The 13,794-nt window shown below is 31.0% G+C and overlaps 1 protein-coding gene across 1 annotated transcript in view; it reads left to right on the top strand.

The window, feature by feature from the left end:
- LOC142324077 (uncharacterized) overlaps positions 1-13,794 on the top strand; it is a 130,025-nt gene that overhangs the window by 91,287 nt on the left and 24,944 nt on the right. The window contains exons 14-16 of the mRNA XM_075364704.1: positions 2,799-3,052; positions 7,375-7,448; positions 12,573-12,670. Of these exons, the coding sequence (XP_075220819.1) occupies positions 2,799-3,052; positions 7,375-7,448; positions 12,573-12,670 (426 nt within the window). The remainder of the gene's footprint in view (positions 1-2,798; positions 3,053-7,374; positions 7,449-12,572; positions 12,671-13,794) is intronic.

Raw genomic sequence — 13,794 nt, 5'->3', positions numbered from 1 at the left:
AATAAATTCAACTAAAAAGATGAAAATAGATAGAACTGAAGAAAAGAAAACAACGTATGGAAATAAACGACTAAACGTCGATACGCAGTATTTAATGCACAAAAAATAAAATAAAATAATGGGCGACCATATCAATCTTCAGTCAGTTTTAATTTATTGAAATATATTTGTATGTTGTAGAAATACGAGGCATTTAAGATTGTTTTAAGTTCTCACCAGATCTTGCATCGATAAGAAAATTTGTCGTTCAAAGTACCGTACGCGGACTTCGGTGGGATAGTTGTAATGTCTTGGTATTTGATTGGATTCGGATACAGGTTAGGCCTGACAATTTTCGTACGCCAAACAATTCATCTATCATAAAGTGACTGTAATTGGGCTTTGGCTTTTTGGCTGAGAGATTAAGTAAATATAATGGATAACTGGTTTTTATTTAAATTTTTAAGCGATTGAGGTTTCCATTATACCTCTAGTGTCTAGTATACTTGTTATTTATAGTCACAAAAATATTGTAAGTGGCTTTTTTTTTTTTTATAAAATTAATGTTTGGGTTGATAAATTTTCCTTGCATTTGCCAAAACCAAATAAACCCATATTAACTCAAGGTCTCATATTATTTACGTTAAACTTTAAACTGGACTGCGTTGTGTTAATTTGTATTCGTATGAAACCGGTCACGGTAGTAAGTTGAACTGCAATTTGTGGGAGCAAAGACTCTGATGTAACCTTGTCAAGGACGTACGGAACGGAAGGTCGTTAGCGATTCCTTGTTCGGTTCCCCTTTCGAGGCCGGTGAACGCCGTTTTATCTTGCATCTTTAATATCCCAAATAAATTATTTACAGAACCTCCTTTTACCTTTGCCCCTTCCCTCGTATTGCTAACCATCCGTAGCGGCTGAAATATGCAGAATATTTATTATGCTCATTATTAAATAAGGTTCTTGTTTTTATTGTGTCGTAGTGAACGTTTCCCCGAACTTTTAATTTGATTATTAAAAATTAAAATATTCTTATGTAAACAATTTAAAAAAAAAAATTGCAGCGTTTAAAAATTCAAATATAGTAATATCCAAAAAATCATCTTATTTATAAAGAAAACAATTTCATCTTTGTTTTTTTTTTTGTCTTCAGTCATTTGACTGGTTTGATGCAGCTCTCCAAGATTCCCTATCTAGTGCTAGTCGTTTCATTTCAGTATACCCTCTACGTCCTACATCCCTAACAATTTGTTTTACATATTCCAAACGTGGCTTGTCTACACAATTTTTTCCTTCTACCTGTCCTTCCAATATTAAAGCGACTATTCCAGGATGCCTTAGTATGTGGCCTATAAGTCTGTCTCTTCTTTTAACTATATTTTTCCAAATGCTTCTTTCTTCATCTATTTGTCACAATACCTCTTCATTTGTCACTTTATCCACCCATCCGATTTTTAACATTCTCCTATAGCACCACATTTCAAAAGCTTCTAATCTTTCTTCTCAGATACTCCATCTTTGTATACGTGTTGTTTAATTTTTATTTGGCGATTTGTAAGTACTTTAAAATCTTTTGTTGTATTTGTTACTGTAGAGGTTTTTGTATTAATTATTCATACCCTTTCCTGAACTGTTCATGGTATAAGTTAATTGTGAGAGTAATGATATACTTATCACTCTGGTTTCCTTATCTCTTGCATTATTATGACATATTCTATTCTGTTTTAAATATTTAAAAAGCATTATATATTTGTCATTGTGTTTAAAGTCTAATACATTTTTCTCTCAAAGTAGTTTGAAAAAGTCTAGGATAGTCTTTATTCATCAATCTCTGTTGTTTTAAGATACGCTGTTCCATTTCATTTTTGAAAATTTTCCTCAAAAATTTACGAAAGAGTAAGTAAAGGATTGGGAAAAGGAGTGGTTGGTGATAAAGGATAAGTACCACCAAGAAACTACAGTATGAGATAAACATCCCAGTCCAAAGAGATACAATTTGCCTTTCAGGTAGTAGCTGACATATTACATAATTCTTTGAGAAACCAAGAAATTTTTTCTGTGGTGGAAGCAGCACATTACTGATAAATAATTTTGCATCGACCTACATATTATGTTAACAAAAAAAAAATGTTTTTTCCTTCAACAAATTAAAGAGCTGCCTGAGGTCAAATAAAGGGTACCTAAAGTAACAATTTCACTCATTCCTAAAATCGTGTGGTATGTTGAATTATCCACGGACTCTTTTTTCTCTGTCTGGTGGATGTGCAAGAAGTTCTAGTAGCGGAAAAAAGTAAAACAATTTCCCAATTTTTGTTGTTTTTATTTTCAGTTTGTATTAATTTAATAGAGTAGTTGTATGGTATGTATGGTGGGAGTATGGTATGGAGGGGTAATTTCATCTTACTTGCTTAGGAAGGAATTTCCACTATTTAATGATTAGGTTATAATTATTTCTTTAATTCTTTTAAAAATTTTTGGTCCTTTACTTTTTTTGCTATTATTAGCAGATTAGATTTATTTTAAGTGTGATTAAAGTCAGACTTCTTAATGCATACATATTAATTTTTTAAGATATAAATTATTTTGCTAGTTTGTTAATTTTTGGTTTAATTTGCTTCTGAATATAAATAACTGACTGCCTACTGTGCAACTCTTTGCCTAGTACACATTATTGGCAGTAGTCCACAGTTTTTGTATAAAACGGTTGGTATAATTACGTGTTTGTAAAGTTTTCTTGTAATAGATTTTAATTATGTTTCTAAAAGTTATAAAAAGGAGAGTAGTAAATAATATATGTTTTTTATTTGTATCTGTTGCAGATGATGATTTAGAACCAAGTTACAGGTCTGCTACTCAAGAGTGTGCATTAATAATATCACTTCAGATGTTCAATTTGATATTAGAGAGATGTATACAACTACTTAAAGAACAATTGCATAATGATAGCAATAATGGAAGCTGTAATAATGATAACACTAATGTTGAAAATAATTTATCTGATTGTGATCGCCAGCAGAATCAAAACCAGTTGACATTTATGTCCGATGTACTAGTGCTTCTTCCAGCTATTAAGGTATTATTAGCCTATGTGTTGTTATACTGCTATAAGATAGAATAATGGAGGAATGGATTCCTGATCTATGACCCCATCCCGATCCTGATTCAGATTTATTTATGTTTATTCATTCTTTCTCGTTGAAATTTTCCCAAATTTTTTCTTTCCTTTTGAGTTTCATTAAAAATAATTTTATGCTGTTAGTCAGTTCTTTGATTAACATTGTTTCTTAGAAAACCTTCTTAGGTGGTTTTTTGTTGGTATTATACCACAGTGTATGCTGTCAGGCCGAAGAAAAAAAATGAGATAAAGACAATTGGGAATAAAATAAAAAAAGGAATCATGACTGTTACTGTTACATATTATTTTTATTTAAAGCAACTCCAAAAAATTACTGTTCAGTGTTTAAATTAATAATAGAAGTTTGTTGAATTAATATAACAAAGAAGCAAAATATAAAATTATTGATATCAGAAATGCTTGCTGAATAAATAGAATTGTAAAAAAATATACTGATTTGAATTTTCATTTTTATTTTGTTTCGGTGCCCCCAAATACATTTTTAAAAAGAACCTATTATCACTTCAGTGCATAAAAATTAATTAATTTATAAGTGAAAAGTTATTAAATTAAAAAAAAAATTAATAGATCTTATCTTATCTGCAGTAGACTCATCAGCAGCAGCTGCAGAAATTCTCTGAACTTTGGCTGTGGCCTCTGGAGTCTTAACAGAAGTTTGCCTGTTTCGTTTTGCATCTGAAACTGACCCCACTGTACATCATTTCATAACCAAATTGTATATACTATTCTTTGCTGGGATACTGGCATTATAATTGTAGCATTAATGGTGACTTCAAATAACTATAGTTCAAATCAGCTTGGTTTGGTTTTAAGTTGCTGAACTGGTATAAGAAACATATATTTGCTTTAAAATGTTAGAAAGAAAAACAAAATATGTTTTCTGTAATACTGCAAGTGCCTGCAGGAAAATTTCCAGTGGAACAGCAAAGTATCAACAAACCAACTGTAGCGCATATGTGACAGTATACGCGGGCAAAAGTTATGTATTATTATTTAACAAAATACATAAAGTTTAAGTGAGAAATATTCTTTTAAACATTTTTACAACAAAGTTATTACTGTATAAAATAACGATATGTTATAAAATTAAAAGTCATACACATGTAAGAACAAGACTTTATAAGTTATTTGAAAGGGCTCCTAAGATTGCTAAACAGAGAATTTAAAAGTGAAATTAATGAGTGTGAATGAAAAAGTAGTAATGAAGTAACTTTCTGTGCTATGATAATTTTAGTGTGTTAAAGGTTAGTTTAAAGAATTCGTAATCATAGTCTATATATGTATAAATGAATGTTTGTTTGTATATCATTTATGGGTTTCTGACTTAGTTTGGACCTGCTAGGTGGCACTGAGGTTGAGATATTTTGAAAAATTGTATTTATGGTCTGATTTGGCTCATTCAGAATATGTATTGGTTATGTGAAAAGAACTATTTTTGCAAGAAATGGACCTGCTAGGTGGCTCTGGGGTCTGATATATTTGGAAAAATTGAATTTAGGTCCTATGTGTTGCGTGGAAAGAAATACCTCTGCAAAAAATGGACCCACTAGATGGCGCTGGGGTTGAAATATTTGGAAAAATTGTATTTATGGACTGATTTGGCTCATATTCAGAATATATATTAGATATGTGAAAAGAAAAATATTTGCAGAAACTATACCTGCTAGGTGGCGCTGGTGTTGAAATATTTATGAAACAAACATACACAAACAGACTTTCTTCTTCTATATATACAAAAGTCAATGTCTGTGTATATGTCTGCAGTACACTAAAAAACTACTGGTGTGGTCTGATTTATGCACAGGTTTTTGTAAAATGGTCTGCATTGTCTGGAGAAGGTTTAAAGCTATTGAAATCCTTGATCTGACCAGTAGAAAGAAAGTTAGGGGTATTTGCCACTGACTTCTGTGTTTAGAGAGTGGTTTGAATTAAATCCAATAGGTAGTGCTATTTTTCCAGTTGGATTTATTTACATTCTAACTTTTATAAAGGGAAAGGTTAAATTTTGTGAAGTTCTATAATCTTCAGTTTTTTAATGTTTTTATCAAACTTTCAGTAGCGTTAATTTTGTCTATATATATATACACAAGGGTTATTTTTTTTTCAAGGTCCGATTGGTCACGAAATTAAAACCACAGTGAAAATAAAAAAATTTTTATTTGTAACAAGTACTTATATAGTTACACTATTTCTCTACATAGTCGCCACTCCGATTTAGACATTTGTCGTAGCGTGGTACCAACTTTCCAATACCCTCGTCATAGAACGGAGTCTGTGCCGAAATGTTGTCCTCCTAGCCAGCGTTTCATGTGAGCAAAGAGGTGAAAATCAGATGGAGCCAAGTCCGGGCTGTATGGTGGGTGATCAAACATTTCCCAACGAAAATGCTGCAGGAGCTTATTTGTTACAGCTGCAGTGTGTGGCCAAGCATTATCATGGAGAAAGAAAATGCCTGATGACAACATTCCTATCTGCTTATTCTGAATTGCCCTTCGTAGACGTTGAAGAGTCACACAGTATGAGGCTGCAGTGATGGTCGTGCCATGTTCCATGAATTCCACCAAGAGAACTCCATTCCAGTCCCAGAACACAGTAGCCATACACTTTCTGTTGGAGAAGGTTCGCTTGAACTTCTTTCTGGGAGAATGAGAATGCATCCACTGTTTGGATTGTTCTTTTGTTTCCTCAGTTTCGAAATGGACTCATGTCTCGTCCCCTGTGACAATTTTGTTCAAAAAATTTTATCCTTCATTGTGGTAGTACTGGAGAAACGTTACGGAGGCATCCATTCTCATTGTTTTATGGTCAGACAGTATCTTGGGAACCCATCTCGCACAGAGTTTGTGGTACTGAAGTCTCTCACTCACAATGGTGTAGAGAGCTGACCTTGACAATTCAGGAAACGAATCGCTCAATACAGAAATTGTGAACTGACGATTTTCTCGAATTACCTCATCCACTTGCTCAATGAGATCATCGGTTGACACTCGCTTCCTTCCCTGAACATCTGTACGTCCTGCTTTAAAGTTCCTGCACCATTGTCGCACTTTGCTGTCACTCATTGAAGTTTCACCGTACACATTACTTATTCGTGTATGAATCTCAGCTGCATTATACCCCTCAGCTTAAAGAAATTGAATTACCGCATGCACTTCACACTTGGTGGGAGATGCTATTGATGATATTGTTGTAGACATGTTTATGTGCTAGCTGCGTTTTCAGAACTAAACAAAGTGACTGAAGGCCATACTAGAGATGCTGCGCAACACATATGTGCAAAGGTTCATCTGATTTTTGCGTGGGTTTTTATTTTGCGACCGATCGGACCTTGAAATATAAATAACCCTCGTGTATATATATATACACACACTGAAATCTAGCAATAGCGAAGCATTGCCGAGTCTGCTAGTTGTTTATAAAGTTTTTAATTTACATTTTGTAGCATTTCCTCATCATAAAATGTTTATTTTATCTGCAGATTTACAAAATGTTGTAATGTATAAATTAATTTTGAATTATATAAATTAGAAAATATTACAAATACTTCTGATTATAGGATAATTATACATGAAGTGAAGAAAGGTACATTACTTGGTTGGTAGGAATAGAGTAGGGAATTCATTTCAACATGAGTGGCGGAGGGGGTTGAGAGAGAGAGAGTGTGAGAGAGAGAAAATGTATACTAATGTTCATGCGGTACATACAATTTATCTTTACTTGTGAAAGTATAAATTTGTTATTGTAATTACAAAGTTGTAAAATCACCTGCATGGTGGCCAGCAATATATAGTTTTAGAGTTGTAAAACCGACATTCTTGCTGATATGCAATAATATCTCTTCTTCGATCTAACCAGTGTAACAGATTCAACTTTTCCCATGCTGCAGAGTTGTATTGGAAATTCCATAAAGAATATAAAATCTTTATGAAATGATTTATTTTGGATTTTTTTCCTTTTTTTATTATGTGTTTTTATATAAAATTTCAGTGGTACAATAGCTTCTTTATTAAAATCATTTCTTGGTGTAATGTTTTTATTAAATTAACTTTGGCGGTTAAAATAAATTGTCAAAATAAATTAACATTGGTTATGATTTTTTTTATACGAGTATATATACAGAATTAAATTGCTCAAAGCAATTCTCTGTTGAATAATCAAGTTGGAAATGAATGAATAATTATGGAGGTTTTAAAGTGATTTTTAATCAAATTTATTAGTCTTTAAAAATATTTTTATTTTTATTTTTTTATTTTTTGCAGGTTTGGTGTGATTGGTTGCTGTGTCACAGTGCCATCTGGAATCCTCCACCTTCTTGCCGTGATTATAGAGTTGGGTAAGAAAATTATTATAATAAATTACTCTTTAATAATATGTAGGTCATATTTTATTTCTGTCTGAAGTAGTTAATTTTTTTTTAATTTGGTTGATCACCTATGACTAGAACAATAGCAGAGTAGCGGTACCAGCTCACTATTATAATGTTTGTTATCTCTGATTAATATATTTCTGATAGTGATTGTAATTTAATAGAGTTATGTCCGGAATAGTTCTTTAGTATAAAGTGGTGGATTTTATCTAACATGATCATAAAGATAAGTACCCTTAATTCCTTTAACTGCTGTTATCTATTTATTGTCGTTTTTTAAGAATAATTAATTGATACACACTATTAATGTAAATTTGTATTTTTGAATTCATTACCCATGCTTTAGAAAGAAATTTACTTACAACTCTATAGCATCTATCGGAAATTACTAAAAGATTATTTTGAAAAATCTATATTATATTCTTATTATTTATATATATATATATATATTATGCATTATAATGTGTATATTATTACAGTTAAATCTCCTTGTTGCGGCTCTTTATATTGGAAATCTCGCTATAGCAGCAATATTAGTTCCTTCACATTGCTATAGTAAAGTATAGCATCCAAAAGTCCTCCAGGTTCAAATCCCGGTCAGGCAACAAAATTTCAATTTTGTATTCCCAAGCACCAGCTTCAAGCTTATATGGTGAATTAATCATCCCCAGACAAAATTATATATGTAATATTTTTACCTATTTATATTGCCAATGAAATCCCAGTACTCTAACAGCTCTAATGCAACTACCTTTTGTGTCAAGCCACCTGCTTTTTTTGCATGAAAATAAAGTATTCGTAAAATTTTAAAACTTATGAGGAAGGACGGACTGTTAAAAGAGTTGACTTTTATCTTGTGAAGAGAGAGAGAGAGTGAATGAGTGCTTGAGCCATGGCAAGTAGTAGGCCTGTTGTACTACTGAATGCAGAGTAGTACAGTACACAGGGCTAGATTCTTAGAATTTTACAACGGAGAATGTGCGATCATCACAATGATTGAAGTCAGGTGGTCAGGCCTGGCCAGTTGTTCATTTGTTTAGAACGTTGAGCAAGTGTTAAGATTTCTATATGGTATTCGTTTGGAGGTTGTCTTTTCTGTTAAATTAGTGTAACTGTCTTCACAGTTTTTTCATTCTTTAAATCAGAGTTTATTTTTTCAACCATTGTCGTCTAAGTGTAAAAATCTTACCTCTTCAAGAAAAAATGGAACTCATTTTTGAATTAGAGAAAGGTGTTAAACAAGTTGATGTTTGTTGGAAGTTTCTTGGTGAACTCATCACAATAATTTTAAAGCTTCTGATGGTTGGCTAGAAAAACAACAATATTTCTTTCGCTAAAATTAGTGGGAGACAAAAGATGTTGATTTGAATGCTACAAATGACTGGTTAAAAACTGAGTAGCCTAGAATATGTAATGGTTACAAGGAAGAAGACATATTTAATGCTGATGAAGATAGACTGTTTTTTAATGCCCTCTCTGATAAAACATTAAAATTCAAAGGAGAAAAATGTGTATAGGCGGAAAACTTTCAAAATAATGAATCAGCGTTTTTGTCTGTTTTAATATGATAGGGACTGAGAAACATCTTTTTTTACTTGTAAAATCAGTAAATCCAAGATACTTTAAAAATGTAAAAACCCTATTGTGAAGTATCATAATAGTAAAACAGCACGGACGGACTGCTAAACTTTTTTAAGAAGAAATTCATGGGATAAAAGAATTATTAAAAATAATTCTAATATCTTATTGCTTGTAGACAATTGTACTGCTCATATTGATGTTATGAGATTAAAAAACCTAAAAATTCAATTTCTACTGGCAAATATAACAAATGTTCTTCAACTGATGGACCAGGGAGTTATTAAATGTTTCAAAGGCTGCTACAGAAAGAAATTATTGTGTAGACTTATTGAAGAAATGGACTGTATAAAATAAAGAAAAATTCAGTCCATATCATTTACTAAGTCTGCTGCAAAAAGTGTGGTAAAATTTGACTACAGCAACAATAAAAAATGTGTTCATCTTGCTGGATTTGTTATGCTTGCAGAAAAGAATAATAGCAGCTGTGATCTAGAAGACTATATTCAGCTAGACAAGTGGATAAAACAATTAACATTTCTACAGTCACTTGCAGAAAAGAATTTAAATGTTTATGTAAGCATTAATGATGACTTAACCACCTCAGTAACTTTGGGACACAATACGATAATAGAGAATATAATTTCTCAAAATTACAACAAAGAAAGTGAAGATAAGGATGAAACAGAACCAGAGTTTTACTACCGACTTCCACTAAAGAAGCTTTTGATGTTATTCATCTTGTTTTTATATGTTTCAGTTGTTATGACATTAATGAGAATTTAAAGCGACAGGTTCTGAACATAAAGAAAAAATAGAAGACATGTTTATAAGTTGAAACATAAACAATTAAAATTACCAGTTACTTTAAACAGAAATAAATATTCATTAAAACTGACTAATACAAGTGAAATTTCTAACTTTAAAAATGACTAAATTTTATCGTATTTTTTGTGTATTTTTGAAATGTTTTGATATACTTGAATTAAATCATACAAGTTTTGTTTGTCATTTTTTACTTCTTCAATATTTTTGTGGTGTTTTGGTTAGTGGGTTGATATAGTTTTCTTTTTACACATTAAGCCTGTTTAATTTTTATTAAAATATGGTACTATAATACTCTACAGCCTTTAAAGAAAATTATCAGTAAGGGTTGGAGTAAGGATCAAATAATATCACTTCCGACTTGAAAACGTGCAATTCTCTGTTTTTTCCCCTTTCTATATAATGGAAATCTCTTTTATGGTAGTGAAAATTCTGGGTTCCTTGGAATCAGTTATAGGGAGATTTGACTGTGTATTATATTTATTCTTTTTGTATTGTATTTTTTATTCTTTTTTTTCAATACCGTTGATAAGAAATTTCCTCACTGGCGATGAAAATTATGAAATATATTTTTATTCTTTTTTTTTTTTAATTTGTATACTAATTTTGTAAAGTACGAAATATAAAATAATTTATGGGTTTCAATTGATAATAGCTCATAATCTTCTGTTATTACACAATCTGTATATTATTAGGCTGCTGGCACATGCATCTGTTTTGATCGAAGCGTTTATAAACTTGATACATCATCAGCTGTTCTGCAATAAAATAGAATGAAACATTTGCAAAGAAAGATACAATAGTAAGCATTGATTGCCTCAATAAGGGCAGTACTTCAAACAGTTTGTGGTCGCATTGGTTGTAGGTTTGTCCCACGTCACATTTGTTTTTTTTTATTTCTGTAATTATTATTTTATTATTTTGTAATTAAATTACAGAAATTAAAATCGTAAGAAGAATATAAAAGTTTAACTGCTGAGTAGATTATATAGTTTTTATTGGGCTTTCTGTTTTTCAAAAAATAAATTAGAAAAATTATACTTCTTTGCAGTCTTATCTCCACAATTGGATATATGCATATTATTGTTCTTTTGTCCTTTATTTTCAACAAAATCAATGATACTTCATTGATAACAGAAGTATTATCACACATTTTCATGTTTTTCTGAAGCTTCAAACCACCTTTCCTTTCATGATCAAACTTGCAACCTTATGCATTAAAATTGTAATTATAAACAGTAGATGTGTCACTGCTATTAAAGAATAACTATAAATTCTTCCGTGAAAACAGCTGTGAGAGTACTAATGACCTTTCTTGCACGGTATCGGGCACTATTTTCTTTATTTCACTTTATATATTTTATTTTGGTATTGATTTTATTACCTATTTCTATAAATCTATTATAAATACTAGTAATTTTTTTATGTAGTAAATACTAGTAATTTTTTATGTAGTAGATTACAAAATTTCTTATTTCTTGTATATATTCCTTTCTGTATTCAGAAGCTAATAGGTTAAAATTTACTTTGTTTATTGAAAAAAAAAAAAATATATATATATATATATATATATATCATTTAATATTATAAACGTTTATTACTGGTGTATTTATTTTTAATGATAAGTTATATATATATATATATATATATATATATATATATATATATATATATATATATCTTAAAATACACAGATATATCCAATAATTATCTCAGCTCTAGGTTGAGCTTAGTATGCAAGATCTAGGTAGGAATCAAACTCTGGACCTGATCACGCCTAGATTCACTCCCATCAATCAAGGATGCAATAATTCCAACAGACTCTCACTACTTAAGAACAGAATCTGGTGGGTATCTAACCAAAATCCACAAAAAAATTACTATGTAAGAAACGATCAAAATATTATTCGATGATTATAATCATATGATTAGCATAATGTGTGGAAAGTAAAGGGAAAAGTTCTATAATGAGAAAGGGATTCTCCACCATCAGAGAGATCAGAAATGAGATAGAGTGCTTCACTCAAACATTAGAATGCTTCCAATGTCCTGTCAAGATAATGGTTACAATTCCTTAGAAACTGAGTGGAAGAGGTACATTACTGGTTAGCAATTTTATATTGGCCTCTCAAATATGTCACTATGTATTGCTTTTCCTCCAAATGTTAGAAAGCCTCCTGAGAATGGATGTATATGATGTTAATACCTTAAAAATATGTGGTATCTGGAAGTATCCAACCTAGCTAAAAAGTTCAGTTGGATCTTCCCCTCCACTGAGTATAAGCCTGTTAGATAAATGAGAGTGTTTAAGGGAAAAAATGTATTGTAAATTTTCCTCAGTTCTGAACTGTACAGACTGATATTTCATTGGCAGAGAAGTGCGCCTATAATTCTCTTGACTGCAGATCTTATTTACAATTAAAATAGTTTTTCTACTTAACAGTGTGTATCCCATTTCCTGTTGAAACGGGTGGTTTATTTCATGGATTAATGTAAGTAGTCCATTTTTTATTATAAAAAGTGCATAAATAATGAAGAAAAATATTTAAAAACAAGTCCCAGTTAAAATTGATACATTCCTGAAATATATTTATTTTTTGCAGTAGGCTTTAATTTCATATGATCCTTTTTATAAATTTTGCTTTTATTGTTATTTGAATTTTTTGTTTGTTTTTGCTTTTTTGATAGGCCACCAGGTGATGCTTGGAGTAGGTTGGCTACCCTTGTCAATATTCTAGAAAGATTCAGTAATAAAGAAAATATTTTGTCTACCGAACTGACGCCTGGTAAGATACTTGTTTTGCTGATGCTGTTATTTTGAAATGTTAATTTAGAATTTGTGTTAAGTGCAGGTTTAAAAAGTATATTTTTATTTTGAAAATGTTAAAAGTTGTACATTTCTTTTCTTTAAAATTTTGTATAAACAGTTGAGTAAAACTATTTATTTTTGCAGGTGAATGAATTTTTATAATGTATTAGTAATTTACTCATTATGTATTATTTCATGAAGAAAATATTTATTTACTCTTAGCACTGAATATTCTTTGTATTTGTAATTATGTAGGCTATATTTATAATTCAAAACATCCTACTTTTGATTGATAACTTTTAAAAAATTAATGTTATTATTTTCTGCTTTTGAACCAGTAATTCTAGATTTTAAACAAAATTAGTACATATTGGACTGATCCCTACCAACATAAATCATAGACTCTTGTTATACTGTAGATTTTCTAGCAAAAATTAATTATGAATTTACCATTTTTATTTATACAGGGTGATTCAAAGAAACGGGAAATTAAAAAAATTAAATAACGTTAATGAAAACTTTTTTTTAGAAAATGAGTTTTATTTCACGTAATTGTACAAATGTTGCCATTTTAGGATACATACATTTTAGTTTATTTTGTAAAGATGACATCTTGCAGGTGACCTCCTCTTCTGCGTAAACATTCATGAAGTCTCTTCGTTAAATTGTTCATGGTTTGACGTAACATCTCGACTGGAATTTCCGCAATTGCTTCACGGATCTTTGCCTTCAGTTCTTCCGTTGTAGCAGGTCTACTGTGGAACACTTTGCTTTTAAGGTGATCCCACAAAAAGTAATTGCAAGTTCAGAGATCAGGCGATCTGGGAGGCCATCTAATGTCACCATTTCACGAAATGGTGACATTTCACGTGACAAACACGTCCAAACAATCGGCGTACAGCTGCCATCGATATTCGTGCAGTATGTGACGTTGCTCCATCTTGTTGAAACCAGGCTGTGTTAAGAATTGGTGAAAATCTCTTTTGTTGTTCCACAACAAAGGTTTCAAGCATGGCTACGTAACGAGCCAACGTCACTGTAATCGCGAGACCGTTGTCATCCTCAAAAAAATAAGGGCCTATAACACTGTAAGAATACATA

This window comes from Lycorma delicatula, chromosome 4 (genome assembly GCF_047948215.1).
Source record: "Lycorma delicatula isolate Av1 chromosome 4, ASM4794821v1, whole genome shotgun sequence".
Classification (NCBI taxonomy): Eukaryota; Metazoa; Arthropoda; class Insecta; order Hemiptera; family Fulgoridae; genus Lycorma; species Lycorma delicatula.
The sequence above is the reverse complement of the archived record's forward strand: the minus strand, read 5'-3'. Positions and strand labels throughout refer to the sequence as shown.